The sequence below is a fragment of the Wasmannia auropunctata genome, unplaced genomic scaffold (genome assembly GCF_000956235.1).
Source record: "Wasmannia auropunctata unplaced genomic scaffold, wasmannia.A_1.0 LD336056.1, whole genome shotgun sequence".
NCBI classification, from domain to species: Eukaryota; Metazoa; Arthropoda; class Insecta; order Hymenoptera; family Formicidae; genus Wasmannia; species Wasmannia auropunctata.
In genome coordinates, this window is record NW_012026834.1 from 613,385 (window position 1) to 634,854 (window position 21,470).

At 34.9% G+C, this 21,470-nt stretch overlaps 4 protein-coding genes and 1 pseudogene across 5 annotated transcripts; 2 read left to right on the forward strand and 3 right to left on the reverse strand.

The window, feature by feature from the left end:
* Window positions 1-266: 266 nt before the first annotated feature.
* Window positions 267-6,040, reverse strand: LOC105450757 (discoidin domain-containing receptor 2-like). The gene is made up of 14 exons (XM_011690751.1): window positions 5,871-6,040; window positions 5,233-5,338; window positions 4,926-5,151; window positions 4,453-4,600; window positions 3,837-4,132; window positions 3,513-3,762; window positions 2,744-3,433; window positions 2,091-2,236; window positions 1,837-1,995; window positions 1,585-1,694; window positions 1,339-1,506; window positions 1,157-1,249; window positions 933-1,074; window positions 267-653 (listed from the first exon to the last, which is right to left on the reverse strand). The coding sequence occupies exons 1-14, from the start codon at window positions 5,947-5,949 to the stop codon at window positions 351-353; spliced, it is 2,916 nt and encodes a 971-aa protein (XP_011689053.1). The 5' UTR covers window positions 5,950-6,040; the 3' UTR covers window positions 267-350.
* Window positions 6,041-7,042: 1,002 nt separating this feature from the next.
* Window positions 7,043-9,083, reverse strand: LOC105450759 (protein prune homolog). Of its 2 annotated transcripts, none has more exons than XM_011690753.1 (6): window positions 8,992-9,083; window positions 8,669-8,910; window positions 8,326-8,597; window positions 7,616-7,857; window positions 7,352-7,540; window positions 7,043-7,269 (listed from the first exon to the last, which is right to left on the reverse strand). In XM_011690753.1, exons 1-6 carry the CDS (start codon window positions 9,046-9,048, stop codon window positions 7,090-7,092), a joined length of 1,182 nt encoding a protein of 393 aa, XP_011689055.1. In that variant the 5' UTR covers window positions 9,049-9,083; the 3' UTR covers window positions 7,043-7,089. The 2 variants fall into 2 exon arrangements, with proteins under 2 accessions (XP_011689055.1, XP_011689056.1); XM_011690754.1 differs by having other exon boundaries at window positions 8,669-8,923; window positions 8,992-9,079.
* A 579-nt stretch (window positions 9,084-9,662) lies between these two features.
* On the forward strand, window positions 9,663-11,831 carry LOC105450758 (methionine aminopeptidase 1D, mitochondrial). Its single transcript, XM_011690752.1, has 6 exons — window positions 9,663-9,759; window positions 9,915-10,175; window positions 10,606-10,797; window positions 10,913-11,063; window positions 11,164-11,274; window positions 11,474-11,831. Exons 1-6 carry the CDS (start codon window positions 9,679-9,681, stop codon window positions 11,662-11,664), a joined length of 987 nt encoding a protein of 328 aa, XP_011689054.1. The 5' UTR covers window positions 9,663-9,678; the 3' UTR covers window positions 11,665-11,831.
* Window positions 11,832-11,938: 107 nt separating this feature from the next.
* LOC105450760 (proteasome subunit beta type-4) lies at window positions 11,939-14,124 on the reverse strand. Its single transcript, XM_011690755.1, has 5 exons — window positions 13,967-14,124; window positions 13,257-13,463; window positions 12,605-12,751; window positions 12,171-12,369; window positions 11,939-12,092 (listed from the first exon to the last, which is right to left on the reverse strand). Exons 1-5 carry the CDS (start codon window positions 14,077-14,079, stop codon window positions 12,003-12,005), a joined length of 756 nt encoding a protein of 251 aa, XP_011689057.1. The 5' UTR covers window positions 14,080-14,124; the 3' UTR covers window positions 11,939-12,002.
* A 1,815-nt stretch (window positions 14,125-15,939) lies between these two features.
* Window positions 15,940-18,653, forward strand: LOC105450763 (annotated as a pseudogene).
* Window positions 18,654-21,470: the final 2,817 nt, after the last annotated feature.

Consider the following 21,470-nt stretch of genomic DNA (forward strand, 5'->3'; position numbering starts at 1 on the left):
CTTTATGTAATACTAATTGGCAGAGTGGATACTGCTGTTAACAGTTACGTGGCGCTTTGCGTAATCGCCTTGCAAATGCCGGTCACGAGTTCGCCTGTAGATACACAAATGCACAATAGGGGACACGTGTACGTATGCACGTATGTATGATGCACCTATAAACGCATCGCCACCGAGTGGAACGAACGGGTAGTCAGGAAATGTGTCATTCCCTGCGGAGACTAGCAACGTCGCGCTGCCGCCGCCGTCGCCGCTGTTGCTGCTGCTGCTGCTGCTGTTGTTGCTGCTGGAGCATGGATCGCGTTTCTCGTATGCTCTTTCGGCAGAGATGCGTTCGCATTCGCGCACACTTAATCCAGAGTCAGCTTCTTGAGGTAGCAGTAAATCTCCTGGAAACTGGGTCGATCCTCCGCAAGCTTACACCAACATCGCAGCATCAGCCGGTACAGATCGTCCGTGCAGAACACCGGCTGCTCGAGGACCCGCGGACACTTCTTCTTGCCGCCGTTGTCCTGCAACGAGTACCACAGGCCGCAGTTCTCCAACACCTGTTCCGAGGTCAGGTCGGCGTACGGTACGTCCTCGCAGCGCGTCAGCACTTCCCAAACCGTCACGCCGTACGACCAAACGTCGGATTGGCAGCTTCGTTTTCCCTAAACGTAAGCGAGAAATATTACTCTCAATTTGATTTAAATATCACAAAATTTTCAGATAATGCCGACCAAATGTCTCGATCTTTCTCGCGGAATGTTTCATTCTCTCTCCTCAAAACAATCTTTTAGATTATATTATTTTATTTGAAAAATAAAGTAATTTAAATTGAGTGACTGAAGATTAGACTAAACGAGATAATAGACAATTAAATGAATAGAAATTTTTTTTCTTTGAAATCTACAAGATCTACATCTCAAAATTACGAGATAAATAACTACCGATAGGACCGCTTCCCATGCCATCCAGCGTAATGGTATCTTCGCGTAGCACTCGTCGACGTAGTATTCGCCGTCATATTTACTGCAATACATGGCCTGATCGGACACCTTAATCAGCAGATCTTTACAAACGATGCAATTCCTACGAAATATATTTGACACACGTGTAGAACATATGCACGTGATGTTATCACTAAATATGTATATAACAAATGTATTGTTACCTGGCTGCTAGATCGCAATGCGGTACGTTCAAACTCTCGAGGTACTTCATACCCGAAGCGATCTGCGTCACCAGATTCAACGAGCACTCGTAACTGCGGAATTTGTTATACCGCGTGATAGCGTTTACAGAGAAAATTAATGGACGAAATCTTCGATCGAACTGTCATCATGCCAGGCTTACCTTATCGGCGCGTCGCGATCGCGACTTTTTAGAAAACTCGACAGATCCCCGAGTTCTCCGTATTCGAAAATGGCACTGAAAGGCTCCTCCTCAACGATCGCGATTATCCTGGCGATATTGACGTCCCGTATTTCAGCCAAAATGTGCATGTCATTCATAAAGTCCTCCCTAAAACGATAAGTTTTTTTTTTTATGCAAATCAAGAGCTTTGCAGAAGCTCGTTGAACAAAAACGCGATGCTTTTACCTTAAAGCGTCAACCACGCCGCGCCATAAGGACCGGACTATAACTACTTGACGGTTTTGGAGGATGCCTAGATCCGGATTTTGTATGCCTTTTGCCTCGCACAGGTGAACCTAAATCGAGTAACATGAGAATGCATGTTAAAAATTTCTCCACAAAATTGAACAGCAAAGACATTCAGGAAACGTCTGAGAAAGAGGATGCCTTGGCGATTCATGTCTAGAAAAAAAAAAAGTGAAAATATACGCGACTCACCAAACCGAAATTTCCTTCGCCGAGCTTATCGAGGATTCTTAATCGATGCCGAGAGATGCGCGGAACGTCGTAATTCCCGCGTTTGTACGACACGATCGAATCCCGAATGAGCAGCGGTGTGAAGAGACTCACAACGGGTTGCTGATCGCGTCTCTTGATCTACAACATACCGTAATACTGTATCGAGTATTGCATTAACGATCGCAAAATCATTTAAATCAGTCACATTTGTATACGCTGCGAGTTTCTCTTACCGTCAAGATGTCCGTGGCCGCGTAATAACTCTCGTATACTCTCTGATTAATTTTTCCCGTTTGCGAGTGACTCAGTTTTTTCGACATCGTTGGTATTACGCATTCCACTCGCGCCTCGTCGGTGAAGTTTTCGCTGGTTTTAGTATCTAGAGAAACGCACGCGAAGTCAATGATATAGACAGAATGTTAGACAGAATATAAAATTTGAGCACGCACAAGCGAGACGTTTGATTGAACACGAGCATTATTTAACAAATATAATAATAAGTTTAATATGGTGCTTGTTATTACAAATTTATAAATAATTTCGTTTATTTTACTAATTAATGCGCGTTCGTATTATTGAATATTAAATTAATCATGACTAAACTAAAATCAATTAGGAAAGGCGCAGGAAAATTGGAGCAAATGTAAATTATCAAGTGCAGACGGAATGCAAAGAAGCAAAATCAAATAAATTATTGCATTCTGATAATTATATTAGGATAATTTTACGTTACGTTCTGATTATAGAGATTTCGTGCCTCTATATCTAATGTATAAAATAAAATAAAACTTCTCGACCGCTTGGCGCGATTGGACACTGCAATCGATATTAGACCCAATTATTAATGCCATTAGCGGGTCATTAATACGCGGTTCTATATACGTACCAAAATGTTCCGTTTTATAATTGGATCTCGCTTCACATTTGACGTATGGCTCCGGGGATATTTTATTAATCTTCTCGTAAATGCCGTGCTGCTCGCTCGTGTCGCCATCGCCGAATTTGTAATCGTTATTCGAGGCAATTTTGCTTTTCAACGACAGCCGAGATTGCGACAGATTGTTTACCACGATCGGTGTGGGTAATTTGATATCCTTCGTATTGATCGTGATACCCGGCGCCGGCGAGCCGCATAATAACGCGGTATGCTTTTGTAACAGGGCCACTTTGTTGCGGCCCCTCTGCTTTATCAGGAAGACCGTGCAACCAGAAAAAAAGACTATTATAGTCAGCGCGGCGCTAATTAGCCCGATATACGCTGGCGAATTGTTCACGGGAAAGGCATCCGGCGTCAAATTCGACTCGTTCAGCACCAACGTTGTCTCGTTCGAGTCAGTTTTCGGTTTTCCCGTCATTGTACCACCGTGTTGAATATCGATCTTCCTCTCATCGCCGGCGTCGCCTCTGATCTTGTTGTCAGTTTGAACTTCCACATCGCCAATCTCTTTATCCTCTATCTGTTTCATTCTCGCAATCTGATCCTGATTGGTCATTTGGGATATGTTCTCGTTGCTGTTCGTGTATATCCACGACAAATGCGCCAGTGCTCCGTCAGTGCTGTTTTTTACATCTGGAACTGAATTACAAAATTAATAATCTTGATTATAGATGTGATAAGGAAATTAATATCAATGAAATCAGACTTTCAGTTATACCTGTCTCAAATGTGATTTCGCTTAGCAACAACCATTTTGACTGAGGCTTTATATCCACCTTAATAAATTTGCCGACTCTCGATTGCAATGGAATAGATATCAGGGCGCTATTTCTACTTCTGCCACCCTTTTCATTGCTACCGCCAGGAATGATGTTCACTTTAGGGTCGTTAAACATTTGAAACGTTTCCGGTGTTTCGTGATACTCCTTGCCGTCCGACGAAAACCAAAAGTTTACTGCCGAGAACATCTAAAAATTTCTTAATTTAGAATAGGCTTGTTACTATATATTTGAAGAATTTATTTCGAACAACACACGCGCACCTCAACACTTAGATCAGGCAGATTGGCAACATGAATCGTACAATTCCTGAATTTCCGTGCAAGTTGAAATTCAAAGAATAATTCTACGTTATCTCGATTGTGCCAGCCGACCCAATTGGACACCCTGTCAGATTCCAGGATTTCCGTTTCGCTGCCGATTATGCCGTCGGTTAGTTGCCCCAATCCGTTCAACATCAAATTCTCGATTTCCGTGCCGTCGTATGACGTATCCTCGACATTACACCCGTTAGGCCCGTCTGTATCAGCTTTAGGCGCGGTATAACTAGCAATGCCTTCTGCATAAATAATGAAGGGTGCTTTCATTATATTGAATTTATATTTCACAATCCATTGTTTCAAATTCATTGGCTGCGTTCCGATATTCACTGCAAGTACTGAAAATCTAAAATATACGTTACGTGCACTATCGATTTTTAGCACTGGCAGTGAATATCGGAACGCAGCAATTGTTTGAAATTCATATATTTCTTTACGTATAATTTTTAATACTTTTAAATTTTTTAATGCTAATTATACATTTTCACAAAAAAAAGATGATTTATTATATGCAAAATGTAATAAACGTAAAATTAAATAGCACATGAACAAAACTCACGATTCCAGATACAGCCGTAAATCTCGACGCGCATGCATACGGTGCGAGGATGCTGACTGTAAGGAACAAATCTCACTCGACTCGCGACGAATGGCAGATCTAACTTCTGTTTCTCGACTAGATATGTATTGCTATTGCCACGTAGGACCTGTAATGTAAGTATAACGTCAATAAAATATTAAATTAATATTAAATTTTCTGTCCTAACAATTCTGTCCCGAAAATTTTAGAAAAAAATTTTTTTACGAGTGTGACAAGAAATTAATTTTAATTAAAAAATTATCGCTTCTTAAAGTTAAAAAAATTCAATTAATCTTTCTAAAAAGTCTTAAGAGTGATTTTTTACGAAATCTTTAATTCCAAGCTATTAAAGATTTAGTTAAATTTAATTGCATTCTATATTGCAATTTTGTAAATAAAATATCAACCATAGTTTTGCATTAATCTTTATTAATAACCGAGGATATGTATACCTTGTTCCCTCTTAAATCTTTGTACTGATGCCACTTTTCGTGCCGCCAATATTCCAGAAAAAATGCCTCGGCATATTCCTGACCTTGACCGTTACCGAATCTCCCCTGAGTCTCGGTCCATGTGATAAGATGGTCTCTCGTCAGATCGATTTCCAGGTATTCGCGTATAGCGCTACTGATTTGTGCCTTCGGACACCAAGCACCACCGTTCTTTTCCTGTCGTATTCTATGAATATTCATATATTAATGGCTATACATATTATAATGATTGTATAATATGTACATATTTTCGTGTTAATCTCTGTACCTCGCGTTTTGGGGACCGACGGATTTCATCTCATAACTGGACGACGCGGTGATCGCTTCATCCGGGATTTTTCCTTCTTCCATACCGAGTGGAAGAATACATTTTTCTAAAATTATGATTACCGTTACATCTTGAATATTGAATACAGAGTTGAATTATATATGTATAATTTATACATATTCTTTATATATTAATAATTTATTAAATATTTAATAAAAAGCTGAATTATTTGGCTAATTTATTACTAATCTAAATATAGTCTACATAAAATAAACACAATTATATGTTTGAACGAATAACGATAAAAAATGCACTTATTATTAATATTTTTACTTATAGGATTGCTTTCTTTGTCGCCATTATTAATAATATAATTATTAATATAATAATAAAATTATCTTATTCAATCCATTACAGTCAACTTTTAATAATTAAATAATGAATACAAATCATTATGTTTTCAAAAATTCTAACGAAAATTCTAATTAAAAAGAGAGAAAATGTGCTTTTGTGCCAACAAAAGACATCACATGAGATCCGCGAATCCAGCATATAAAAATACATATTGTAAAATAAATGTCACCCACGCGTACCAAAGGGTTGATAACGAGGCGACGAAGGCGGCAGGGCCAACTTACCGAGAGCGTTCCCGACGAATCCCTTCGCGCACCAGCTGAACAGCATTAGGACTTTTATCAAAAGGCGTACTGTCTCCATGATATGTTGCGATAGCGCGGCGCGTATCGATACTCCGAGCACATTTACAAATCATAATACAGCCCGAGGGACACCCTCATCCCCGTTTTCCCACGCAGGGAGGACCACCGGTGCACGGCGTTCGTAACGCACCGTGGAAGGAAAAATACGATTTCACGAAACGTCGGCGGCCGCGAGATGCGATGCAGCTTTTCGCTCTCGCACAGGGTGGGGATGTTGATACTCGGCGTAGCTTGGCCCGGCTGTTGTCTCTGCGCAACAAGTATGGAACGATCAATATGCGCGTTATTTCGCGGGTGGGCGAAATTCTCTGTCCGCGCGTATTATTTCGTTAATTCGTTTCTTTTCTTTTTTCTCCCCCCCTCCTCCTCCTCCGCCACCCCTTCTTTATCTCTCTCGCCGAACGCGGCCCGCGATCTCGTTCTCTCGGGGGAGGATCGTCAGGCTGGCGAGCGTCGAGCCGCCGCTCCGATCTTCAGCCGGAATCTCTGCCGGATGTCCTTACCGTTCGGGAGATGCGGCCGCCGACGCACCGAGGCCAGTCTCATAATTTTAAATGGAACACACGTGTGCGTCGCGTTAATAATAAGCCTCTTTCACTGTAGTCGAGTTTTCGCGCTTTAACTGCTCCGCTCGGCTCGCATCCCTTATTCGCGTCTCTCTGTCTCGCACGAGATGCCAAAAAAAGAAACGATTGCGCTGCACGGTGTTTTCACGGTGCGTCCCGATCCCGCGCACCTCCGCGACGTTCGCGCGAGCGAGGGGTGACCGATAGTCGCGGCATCGCTCTCTCCAGCGGGAGATATCGCGGGAGGAAAGGATCCTTTCGGGGATGATACGCGATAACGCCGAGGGGTGTGACGTTCCGACCAGCCAATGGCGATAGCGGCGGCGTTTCACTGCGCAAAATCATAAAATTCCCGATAATCGAGATATTTTTCCACAATACGAGCATCGACAAAAGCTTTCCATTAACTCCAAAGATTTTTTAAAACAAAACGCGCTATTTAATTTAATACGACATATAAAGGAGTAGGAAATATTGTGCGATAACAGGTGTCCTGGACTAATATTTTTTTGTTAACGAACTTTGTACCTCCACAATATTTTTTATTTTATTTTACATCCTACGTATTAGTTCTATGCTTTTTCATTTCTATGCAATAATACCGTTTTCTGTACAATCGGTAATATCTGTTTACGTGTTACCGTCACGTTTCCTTGTTTATACAAACGGAGGCTATATTTCTCTTCTCGAATTTCTTTGATTAATTCTAGATTTAGAGATGGCTCGGTGGATTCAGTCAACGCTTGAATTATCTGCAAACAAAGATGTGCAAAAAAAGTGTGTACTGAGATATTGAGATAAATTTTATAACAAAATTGCATTAAATAAACTCACATCGTTCGCCAATTGATTATGTTGAAAAGTATTATTATAAAAGTACATTGGTAATTTTGAAAAGATTGCGATGTCTCTGGATACACGTTCCTCGCTCACATTCTGCCCGATGAGAACCACGACATTGCAATTTCTTTCATTAGCAAACTTTTCCACGACCTCCTTCGCATTTTCTCGCGCGAGAAAATTCTGAAAATAAATATTTTCAATTAATTTTAAAAAAATCACACTATTAATAAATTTAAAAAATTCCAAATAACGCACTTCTGCTAAAAGGGAAAATCCGACGAGAGGTATCCCACTCGTCACTTTTAGATCCTTAATCATCAGCTCTTCAAGAGTTAATTCACTGACGTCTGCTTTCGCATGCATAATCTTCTGAAATGTCTCAGTTCTGTCGGACGTAAGTCCACCTAGTTGCTCGAGAGCATTTAGTACATTGACATCAGTAGCAGTTGTTCGACCAGCTTCAGCCGACATATTATAAGTGTCGATCAGTATTGGACCTGAAAATATTGGATGTTGTATAATAAAAATGGTCTTGTGTCTTTATTATATACAATATTACTATTCTTAGACTATTTGAATAATAGATCCTTATTATATAGGGTGGCACCGAATGTTGGTCAAATTTTGAGATTTTGTAGAAAATTTAATTCTGAACAAAAAGTTTCCTATAAATATGGGTTGAAAAATTCTCCTTTAAAACACATTTCAAATTGTTATTTCAAAACCTATGAAACATATCACACTTAATTTTGCTTCCATTTGAAAGATACATTTTTTAAAACTTGTTTTCAGATTTTTTATAAAAAACGTATACTTTCCATGATATTGTAGCCATATTTATAGGAAACTTTTTGTTCAGAATTAAATTTCCATAGAAAATCTCAGAGTCTGGTCAAAACATTCGAGGCCATCCTGTATAATAAGAATTTATTATTCAAATGATCTAAGAATAATAGTATTCTTACCTCGCAAGAGGCTTGAGAGTTGTCTGTCCAGCATATCTGGATTCTTCTGCAGGCCATTGCGTGCGACAAGAGTGGCACAGCTTCCAACGATTTCTACATTCAACAGCACATCAGGCCACGACCAGGCTGGATCCAGCGGCCGATGATCGACAATCGTCACGACTGAGGGTTTCAACGCGACATCCTCGCTCGCGAGAGTATGATGGTCGACCAGAATCAGCTCCAGCTTCTTGTCGGCGTCGTTCTGCACATTTTGCAAATCGAGCTGATCTCTGTCGGGAGTATAATCGAAATAGCACGAAGCTCACTGTCTGCTTTCCAGAAGACCGAGAGGACGAGTTACCTGAATGTCAGCAAGCTCAGCGGGATGTCGTGGGACTTCAGGCTGTAAACCACTTCCGTCTTGATGCGAAACTCTTTCTCTGGGATATTCATGACTGGTATTACGGCGACGTCGGCGAGGCCGCGCTTCTCGACGTCACTGTACTCCAACAATCCTTGGACCAGAGCGCATACGGCGGAATCCAAGTCGCACGTCGGATTCCCCAGGACGACACGAATCGTTCGGTAGAAGGACAACCGGGACTGCAATAAAATGCTAACAGATAAAATGGATGGAATGTAAAATAATAGTATTCTGAAACTGCATAACAAAAATTATATTACCAAGGCAGTTTTTGAGGCGTTAAGAAATATCTCCATAGCTCCTTGCGTTTGCATCATATTTCCTCTTATTTCTCTTCTCGGTAATTATTTATAATAATTTAGCCTTCCTCACCTCCGATTTGGATAAAATTAGGCTTATTCCGTGCGTTTTTGCATAAAATCAACAAAAAAATTTGGCAGAAATAAACTTCTCGTCTGGGTGGAGATTTATTTGTTTATTCTTCGATTTCTCAGAGGAGGTTTTTAGTGTGTTCCACCGCCTCCACCGGTAGTCCGGTACTGGTTGGTTGGGGGATTTGCCTTTAACCTCTTCACGAGGTTACGCAGCACCTTTCGTTGTATACATCCGCTTTTAACTTTTAGTTCTATTTCTTCTCAATATTATAATATCTTTCCTATTTTCTTAATCATGTGACTAAATATCGTTTGGATTTTCTTTCACTATTGCTCAATTAATCCTCGATTTCTCAATATTGTCTCAGCAGGTTACTCAGGTTAGTTTTCTTCAGCGTTTATTTATCAACGCGCACATGCGGCACATGCGTGATTCGGTATTATTAATATTATTATTATTGGTGCCAAACAGAAAGGAGACAGAAGGGAGAGATCACATCATTCACGTCCGCATGTCGCATTGATTTGACTTGATTTGACTGGTGAAAACGAGATAAACGAGATATCGGTAACATGAGCTCGACTAGAGGCTTAATTCGAATGGCACAGTCCTCCAAGGCGTACCTTCTGAACTTCTTCAAGACTATGTCAAGGGTATGTCCTTTTTTTTTTACCTACAGATTAAAGTGATTAAACATACATTTTGTTATACTAAATTATTCATTAGACCGGATTAATGTAAGAGACATTGATATCGAAGTGGAAGATTATTATTTTAATTATATTTAAGAAACTCGTGTCTCTTTTAGGCTGGAGATGTGAAAACACTCAGATTTGTTGATACCCAGAATGACAATTCTTTTGGAAGGTATGCCATAGTCCAGCCGTGGCTGGTTTCTGAAAAAGTTACTGTACCCGCGTACATACCCCAGCCGTCCTACAGTCAGTCTATGATACCCAAAAATGGACCGGAGACGCCTGAGATCAAAGACGAATATCAAATAGAATGTATGAGGCATAGCTGTAAACTTGCTAGTCGCATTCTGCGTCAAGTTGGCGCACTAATCAAGGTGAACTATTCTCATGTACTGTGTAAGAGTTCAGATTCATGTTACCTCGATTATCAGCTTTTAAAGCCACAAACGAATTTGTAGATGAGAGATGTAATGAATCTGGAGCTCTGTATGTACAAAGAACATCTGAAAGGTATAAACAAACTTTGGCTGCAAAAGTTTGACAAATTGAAAAAAGAAGAGTTGCTCATATAAAAATGTATCGTTCACTATGCACTTAAAATGTGCGTAAAGATTGTTACATGTAGCAATCAATTGCAAATCAAAATCGAGAAATTGTATTTTGAAAGTAACGTCTACTTGTATATGTATATATTTTTGTCCTTTTGTCAGCTTTCTGGAATGTAATCCCCAGGGATTATTAATAGCTTTCAGATATACATCCACACATCATAAGCATGTAAGACAAAATTGATGTATGTTCTAGCCAGGCGTTACAACCGATTTTCTCGACCAACAAGTACACGATATGATCATTGGTAACGGAGCTTATCCCAGTCCGCTCAACTACCGTGGCTTTCCCAAGTCTATATGTACCAGTGTTAACAATATCGCTTGCCATGGCATTCCAGACAATAGGCCTTTGCAGGAAGGTGATATACTCAATGTCGACATAACAGTGAGTAGTTTTATCTTTTATGAGAAAGTCGTCTTTCTCTACTATAACAGTTTCGAAGAAAAAAAATGTTACAAGTTATAACAAAAAAAAATTAAATGTTTTTTTGCTTAAGTAGGTGTATCTTAATGGTTATCATGGCGATTGCTCAGCCATGTTTCAAGTGGGTGAAGTGGATTCAGAAGGCAAACGATTGATAACGGTCACGGAATTGTGCTTAAAGTCAGCTATTGAAATATGCAAACCAAACGAACGTTTTTGCAATATTGGTAATAATATGTAGATGATTAAAAATCTCAATATATGCCTACATAATGCGTTATTTATTTCATACAACATTCTGTAAAATCTGGTTCTATTACTCTCCAGGTAATGTGATAGAAGAGACAGCAGATAAACACAATTTGAATGTAATACCCGGACTATTAGGTCATGGTATTGGGACTTACTTTCACGGTGCTCCGGACATTTATCACTTTGGTAAAAATATTTCACTAATTGTAAGATTAATGCACGTTAACGTTAATAGACGATCAGCAGAAATTGTCTGATTCGTTCAAAATCTTACAGAAAATAATTTCCATAGAAAATATTCTTCAATCTCAGAATAAATTATTGTAGATATGCCAAATCGTTCACATATACTTGATGTACTGATGTTTTTGTTTCTGTTTTGCAGCAAATGATTATCTTGAGAGAATGGAAGCAGGTATGACGTTCACTATCGAGCCGGCTTTGAGTCAAGGAACGACGCAGATCGAAATTCTGGAGGATGGATGGACAGCTTGTACCGTCGACAATTCCAGAACAGCTCAAGTCGAACACACAATTTTAATAACAGATACTGGATGCGAAATACTAACGCTTTAGTCTATATAATCGGTATCATTATTATTTATAAGAGAAAGTATCTATTAAATATATTATTTCTAGTACACATATATAAATTAATTTGCATGTACGTTTTGCAGGTATTTTATCTCGTGTTTTTACGTGTAAAAATAAAAATTAGGAAAAGTTTGTTGTTACAACGAAAATTATTAATATGATTATCAATATTAATATTTTCTTATTCTTTTATACATATAATGCAAATAGATGTATAATTGATAAAAATTTCTTCGAATTTAGCCAAGAGAATGGATTTTTTTTCACCGTAAACTCTTTTATTATAACTTATTTTAAAAGAATACGAAAATATTACAGTTTTACAGGATTGCAGGTCCCCAATAACTGTCTAAGGTTAGCGGTCCTTGTATTTCGATACCTTTTTCCTTCGTAACAATGCCAAGATGGTACTGAAAAAGCGCAATAGATTATTAATAAATATACGATTAAAATTATTGACTACGCATGTACGAATTTGGATAGTTTACCTTTGGGAAAGATCGCGCGTCTCTGTAGAAGAGAACTTGCATCACTTTGTATAGAAGCTGGATGGCCTCTTCCTTACTCATTTCGTTATTCTCTTCGTAAGCTTTTCTCAGTATAGGCGTCGCCATGTAAGCGCCATATCCAGTCGCAATAACGGGATCGTTGTAAGCTGTTCCAAGCTTATCCACAGTCCCCAAAAATCTGAAAAGGATAGATTGCGATTTATGACGGGCCTGAAGACATTCGAAAGTCAGATAGATCAGATCTCTTCTTTTTTTTATCATATATTATATTTAGTCCTTTTCTATTTTTAATTGCAATTACAAAATGTTTTGTAAAAAAATATATATGTAGAGGAATATTTATTTCTTGATTTGTAAATATATTTAATATAATATTCTTATCTCTGTTTTCTATTGAGGGATATGACACTTACGGTTTCCCATTTTCCAAACCAGCAATCACAAAATTGTTCCAAAACGGATCGAAGTTCGATCGTCTGTTGTACAAGACGCGTGTTAGCCAGCAATGAAGCGCTTTCGGCTTCAAACTAAATCCATCGTCCAAGCACTGTTCCTCCAGACTGAAACAAAAGCATCGCCGTCGCGATGTAAATTGACGCTGTCTTGACAGTTGGAAATTCTAATATACTCTTACATCGTACAGTAACGTTTCAAAAACTTTTTATTAGTTCATCATACGTAGCTAACCAAGAATAAAATATTTTAAGAATACTAAAGACGTGTGTGGCGATCATGGCACAGAGAGTTGTGTGTCTGCTCTCCATGCCAAGGATCTGAATTCAAATCAGATTGCATCAATATCAAAACAAAAACATCTGATTTTATTCGATCGCCATCTCTTGGAAAAGGTAGTAGCAAATCATGAAGAATATCTTGTCCTGTGCGCATATCACCGAAGCAAAATCAATTGAGCCCCTGATCAACTCGCATTAGTCAGCATGATAAGAAAAATGGCTAGAATTCGCTAACCTAAACAGGTTGAGAGAGGCTCGTGTCCAGCTCGTGGACGAAAAATATGAAGGATACGTATAAAAAAAAGACATCATGCTGATTGCAAGGACTTACATCTTTCTTTCTACGTAACTCTTGATGCACTGAAAATCGGCATAATCACCGGACGCGCCTAGAATGACGTTTTCGTTAACTTTCATAAGACGCTCCAGATTTCTGTAACGAGCGAGCGATCCGTACGATCCCAGGACATCCGCCGCAATTACGACGCCGTCTTTGAATTGTATACCAATGACAGATGTGCCGGTCGTTATGGGGGATCTGTAAATAACAGAATGAGAGTTAGACAGTCTCTGTGTTTGTAAGTTTATTTAGGCTGCTTTCCTTTCAAGAGGCACAATCGACACATTTGACGCAAATCGACACATGTTCGCTTTGCAATTTTGTTCAAACTCAATCGACACTCAATGGCTCTTCTCGGAAGGAGAGTCGGACTGTGTGTTTTGTCCAACTGAATAATTATTACAGAACGGATCTGCAAACTTGATCCCAGAACTTTGCTTGACTGATATACAATACCATGTAAGGTTTAAGTGTGCTCGTCGTGCGTTAATCTGTGTGTTGATTTGTGTTTCTTAAAAGAAAAGCAGCCTTAGTATACCTCTCAAGTATTTTGAGTTTTATTTCCTCTGCATAAGAGAGAAGATGACAAGTGAGATTTGCACCATCATCATAGACATGTATAGGTTATGTACAAAGGGTTGTACGCGAGCGGGATGAAAAGCGTTTATGCATTATAAAAATATAGTCATATCGAAACGTACTGTGATTTCTGGAATCCACCGGTGCCATATTCGTTCCCTGGAAAGTGATAAAATGCCCCAGGAACCGGTCCATTTTGCCACAGAGGCGGAGCGTCCTTACCAACGAACGCCATTTCTGCCGATCACTAAAAATTAAATTACTTGCAGCACAGCTCCACTCTGCAGCGCCAGCCGCCAGCAGCCAGCAGCAGCACTTGCTAGAGATGGATATCGATATTCGATATTATCGACTATTCGATTTTTTTTCTACATTTGATACAAAATATCGAATAAAATATTATGATTGTATAAATATTATTGATACAAATTCAAATAATATTCGAGAAGAATAAGAATAATGGATATTTTTACTATTAATATCTCATCTTTCTTAAGTCACATTGTATACATTTGTATACATATTAATCAGAATTATGATATATTTTATTCGTTAACTTTAACCAGCTCTCCTGCCAAAATTACTTGTCAGATCAAAATTTGCTAAAGGAAAAAATTGTTCCTTTTAGCACAAAGTATCACGTTATGTACTCCGAATGCGCCAATTTTGGGACACCCTGTATATCCCATTTGATTTGATTTCCGAGTTATAGATATACTTGTATTTCAGTAATATCGTACATCGAGCTGCTTATTTTTATAAGAAGATGTATATGGTTGAATGAATTTTACCATTTGGACGAAACTAAACAGAATTTCTAATCTGATTATAACAAGGGGATTTAATATTTCATCACTAGAATGTGTGATAGACCTTTACTATTCGGTTACTATACGATTTGATTAATATTTTCTAGTTCGATTTACAAAACTACTGGTTATATTCAATGAACGTTTTCCGCAAGAACGTTTTACTGCCGTGAGATGGACGTGATGGACAAATTCAATCCTCATGTTTAAGAATCATCACAGAAGCACATAAAAGACGCAGCGTGAGAGAGTATTTTTTTTTCTAGAGGTAAGATTATAGATAAAATTATCGAAAAATATATTTTGATAGTTTTTAGTTCTGTACCGAAATTAATTCAGAACCTTGTAATTCCTGGAATTTAATATGTGCTAAAATGTATTAATAGGAGAGATTCGGTTACGCAACAATAAATTTCAGTATATTTAACATGAAAAGAATTGTTTGGTCAACAAAAAATTCTGATATATTTAACAAAAAAAAAACAAGATTTGATAGACAAGAAATTCTGACCGATTTAATAAGAAAGAATTAATTATATTTGTCTGATGAATCCTACTAGAATCCTAATTCGTCGATTTTCAAACTGACATACCAGTTTACTCTAGCAGATTTCCAATTAATGCAACCAAATTCTATTTTCAGTGTGATAAACTTAGTTTCTGCTGTTTTTTTTCTTGGAAAATGCATTTATTTCAATAAAAATATGAATTAATACCTTATAACGAATTATACCTTAGTCAAAACATTTTCCATTTCTATTACTTGTTCCCATTTTTCTGACAAAAGTTGGATTGATTCTGCAACGATAGAACGAGCTATCTTTTGAAGCAAGCCGTGTATTGACCCAATTTCCAACTTGTTCGTAATTGGAAATGTACCAGCATGTGTTGCATTGAGCGGAAAAGAATCCGATGGGACGCCAAGACTGGAGAGTAGACTGGGTGCGGGAGAGCTTTCCATTCGAGCTATTAACAATGTTTCTTTCACAGTTCTTGTAATATATGGCTGCTCGTTCATCATGCAAAAGAATCACTTTCCATTAATTACTGGCTGTGTAAACGTTTAGAAACATAGAAGTAACATATATTTAACAATTCTTTGAGTGTTTGAGTTTTCATCCACTAATGCTTGCAATTCAGCATATATCCTCAAACTTTCTGAACGTTCTTTGTTTTCCACACTGAAATCATCATCTTTGGATCATTTAAACAGTTTCTACACGTTCTTTTTAATCTCGGGACTTGTTCACTATAAGTTTTAAAAAGCAATTAATACGCTTCAGAAAATGTCGTTTCCAAATCAAATTAGTAATAAAGTACATATCAATTAAAAATATCACTGCTATCACAACAATGAATCTTTGCGCATTGAATTTTATTGATAAGTGTCTAATCTACAAAAGACAATTAATTTTACTTATAATTGTCAAAGTTCACTACTTTTGGAGCTATTTATTCGTGAGTAGCAGAAACTAAGTTTAATACCTAATATATATAATTTAATAAAGAAAATATTTTATTTTATGAATAGAATTTTATTCAATTTATGTATTGCTATTTATATAAATAATATGTCAGTAAAATTTAATATTTTTAACATCACAATTGTATTATGAGTTGTATAAAATAGATTTTATTTATTTATTTTTGGGTATAGTTTGCAGAAGAATTTAAACAAGATGCTATTAACTTTCTATCGAAGAATATAAAGGTTTACAGTCTAGAAGATGCCAAAAAACGAATTTTTTTTATTTCTGCAAAAGAAACACTTCAAGCTCGTATGCAGGAACAACGTGGACAACCTGCTTATAGTAATGTGTTCCAAGTTTACTATATTTTCAATATTTTTTAACATTTTAAAATCGTTTGTAAATTAGCTATATTAAATACTTTACTTTATTCAATATATGTATACAGATGGTGCGCTAGCAAAAGGTTATCAATCTCGATACTTCGCATTTCAAGATTTCGAAAGAAAATTAGAAGAATGCATCTCAAAGTCTAGTGCAGTAAAGACTAAATTTGAACAACATTCTCAGCGTGGCAAACATATTGTAACGTAAGAAAGTGGAAGGCATAATTTTTTTTCCATTCTTTTTTAATTTCACATAGAGGAGGGAAAGAAATATTAGTTATGTATATTTACAAAAAATGTTAACCGATCCGTTTTTATTTATTACAGGGAAATACATCAAGTTTTGAATGGGATATTAAAACGAATACATAAAATGCGAAGAGAACAATTAAACGTTAAAAAAGAGGTTCAAGATAAGTTAAATTTTACAAAGCACACAAAGTTAAATTTTTAAATTTTGATGCTGTTAACTCATAAAACGAAGGATAAAATTCATATGGTAGAAAGTGTAGAACAAAAAATGTCTAAAACATTAACTGAAGAAATTCGGCGACATCCGTTCTAATAGACGAATTTAGTGATCCATTTCATCCTGAACAACATGTTTTAAATATATATAAACAGGAACTTTATACACATGTAGAAAATAGTTTAGGTAATTTTCAATTGTGTATTTTATGATTTAATGAGGATGTTATGTGATAAATTAAAAAATATTTAATATTTTTAGGATCAAATTTATGAGCCAGACTCAGAACTGTTTTAGCACATGGTGGTCTTATTATTGCCAGTTTTGTAAATATACAACATTTATAATTTATTTTCATATCCTTTCTTCATATGCATTTACATAAATACATACATGCGTACGCATCCTCATATACATGCGCGCATTAAAACAATTATCAAAGAAAAATTATTTTAACATGCTTATTAACACTTGCTAAATAAATAATTATTCTTTGATTCTTTTTACAATTTTTTGACAAATATTATGTCTAATTGATTGATTCAGCGGAAAAATTCTAAGTATTAGTTGTTTGTCAATTATAAACGTAAACACGTCTAATTCTTATTCACTAATGACTAATTTTATATCATTTTTCTATAAGCTGTTAAAGCAGTCATTTTCATAACAATATTCCCACAAGGCTTAGAAAAAATGAAAGAATATATTAGAACTATATGTTAATATTAATCAAGAAATTGTAAGAAAACCAAAAGAATTATTTATTTATAAACATTTGTTAAAATATTTTTTTTTCTTATTCTAATTTTCAATCTTTTTTATATAAACAAAAGTAAATGAGATGTTTAAAGTGTTTAAATCAGTTAGTATATTCTAAGCATACGTGCGTGCGTGTATATGAAAATGGGTATAATGAAGGAAAGGGTTATAAAAAAAAATAAAATTTTACAAATAAATTTTTTCTAGATGTTAAAAACCGCAGATTGGAGATTAATTGCTACTGGTGTTACATATGGTGCTTTATATCTCTATAAACGTCTAACATGGAATAGTGAAGCAAAGGAACATGAATTTAAACGACAATATATGGCCCATACTACCAACAAACTGCAATCATATGTGGATAATTGCAGTCACCAAGTACAACGGTATGTGCAAATATTTATTATAACACTTTTACAAATACAATAATATATAAATATGTATGAGGGATAATTCTTCTTCAATTTAAATTATTTTATTATATTTTTTGCAAAGCTATTAGATGCTATTAAAATTGTAAAACAAACAGTTATAATAAAATTTCAATTTTTGTGATTTATATTAATTAGAATAGATTTATTTAACACATCTATTTCTTTCTCAAACATTTTAAGCTAAATTTCCTAAACTAATTGTCAATTTTTTTTGGATTGTGAAACATGTATACTTACTTTTTAATTTCGTTTCTGTAATAATATTGTTTATTATTTGTGTTTAGGGAAATCTCCAACACATTTGCAAGGCTCTGCCATTTATTAGATAACACATTTGAGATGAATGTCGAACTTAAAAGCATATCGAATACTTTAGCAGTATTAGAAAAAGCAGCAGCTAAAGCAAAACATCTTCAAAACTTGGCTAACATTTTAATAAATGAGCTAGATACGTTTGATACAGATTATTTAAACCTTTGAATTTAATAATTTATCTATTTTGTGCATATTTATGAATGTCTTAAAATTTTATAATATTTTGAAGAAATTTTTATATATGATGTAATTGTTCAAATGTCTACAATAATTTCTTTTTAATCTAAAAATAGTAATTAACGTCTTACATGAATATAATGATATTTATATGCATAAATATAGATTTGTTTTCAATTTATAATTTAATGCGATTATTTAAGTCTCTATTAACATGAAAACTATGATTTCGACAATTAAAAATGTATCAGATTTTTCACTTAACACAATATTATAAATTGAAGTCGGGCAAATGCGAGTCTCACGCCGTAAAATTCTTCACTTTATTTATATCTTAGTGCGTAAAATTCTTCACTTTATTTATATAGGTAAATTTATTACTTTAAAATATTTCATTTGTCATTCAGCTTATTATAGTTTGGTATAAAATGTATTTAAATAAAATTCTTTATACGAATAATTACAAGTTTCTACAGTATCTAATATAACGCAACAAATAAATTCAACTTATACGTTATTATTTAAGTTTTAAGATCCTTAACATCCTTCATCGACCTCAGCCGAACATTTCCCCGCATAAGTGATACGACTCAGTTAACGTACTATATGCTCTGTAATGCTGTGCGAAAGTTATAATAGCTACAGTCAAGGCATAAATTAACTGTAGCGACATTGTAATAAATTCAATAAAACTAAAAAGTACAATTGTAATAAAACTTACTGTGATCATCATAGTCTGCAAGAATAAAAAAGTACGTATCAAGTGTTTCTTAAATAATTAATGATACAGAACGGTAGATAACTTTATATGGAACTTCCATAAGTTGATATTATGTTTCACACAGAATTGAAACATTTTTGAGAAGCACGTAATATCTAAATTTATAGAAACAATTCAAGAAATTCCAAAAAAACTTTGACATTCGAGATAAAGCTAGCGGTAGCGCTTCGACAGTGCCAATGTCGTATATTCACAGGTCATCACCCGACTTTTATGTACTTACGATTAGCGTCGCGCCGCTACCGCGTCGCTTGATAAAGAATTTTATTAATCATAGCACACACACACATGCCAGTCAAGGTTAAAAACTTAAACTCTCTAGCATTATTGGTTAATTTTAATTTTATATAATTATCTTATACATTGTAATTAATAAAGTTTAAGTTTTGATAGTATTTTACTATTCTATATTATTTGAGGTTGTTAGATAGCTGCATTTATTTATAAACAACATTTAACATCAAAATGGCACATCAAAATATCTGATAGAATTTTACAGACCTTGATCATCATCTTTCGCGAAAATAAAAAGAAATCTGGTATCCTAAATTTGAAATATAAATACGAATATTATTTGTATTCTTGTATATATGCTTCATGAGCACAAGTATATATTTTTAATATCGCATATTTCATTTTTACATTTTTATTTTTGATACCATTTTTATGACTTTATTTTCGTATTATACTTTTTGATATAGACAATTTATTCTCTTATGATTGTTTATAATTATTATTAGAATGCGGATATGTTTGGGCGATGCTGTATGCGAGTCAGTTGATGTCAACTCAACTGACTCGCATACACGTAACTCTTATTGTTAGTTTATTTGATTATAAGCTTATGAAAGTGTATTTTAATTAACTTTCGTTTTAATTAACTTAAAGTTTTAGTTTTACATAACTTTTTCGTTAACCATACATTGTGAAAATGGGCCTATAAGCCTGTTTCATGAAACTTAAAATTATTTGAAAAGACAATTATGGTATTAAACTTTTACTGCATATACTTTTGGATGGTTTAAACGGTTTATTAAAAAAATATTTTTCGTTTGATATAAAATATTTTTGTCTCTATGTTTAATCAAATACTTAGAAACTTAATTGTATGTTGATTTCATATTTGTTGATTTCATATTTGTTTTTGGACAACTTTTATTTGTTAAAATAATATTTTTGGTTTATGAAAAATGTAACGTACGATACTTTTTTATATACTTGACGTATATTTTTCTTTTTTTAAAAAGAAGTTATATTATTTTATATAAAGTGTGCGAAACTGCTGAGTTTGTTAACTTGAACTTTAATATAATTATCTTAATATTATACTTTTGGATTCTTCAATTCTACAATATTTTAATAAAACTCTGTACATGGATAAAACACTAAATTCATTCAGCATATAAGTATAAAATATTCGACTCTTTAGCAATTAAAGAATTTATTAAGTTCACTTTCCGTATATTTCAATATATTGAAATACTCATATTTTGTTGCTTTAAAATAATTTTTTATATGCAGTTGTTCAATAAATTTTATATTTTATTACATATATTTAGAAGATTGGAACATTAAGCGTTGATTTTACTGATTATTACATTAAAAGAGAGACTACAAGAATGAACATGCAACTTGCTTTATTATAAACTATGCAATAAGTTTTAACATTACATTTTTTATTATTTGTTTATAATTATTTTTATTTTTAACTTGCGAATAAAGAAAAATACTTTTCTGAATTATATAAATTTATATAAATTTATAAATATTTATATAAATTCATGAATAAAATTAATTAATATTAAAATTAAACAAAGTTTAAATCCACTTTAGAAAAGACGTTTATCTGTTTAAAACTCTTCCTTAATTCGAGCTGTGTGCTTCAATACATTTTCATTGAAATTAATCGAATTCCATAATTCTTTTTCTCCAAAATTAACATTGTTGTCCATATTAATATTATCGGGAGCAGCTATATGTAAATAATGAAGTTCTTTCTTCGAAGGATCTATTTTTGGCCATTC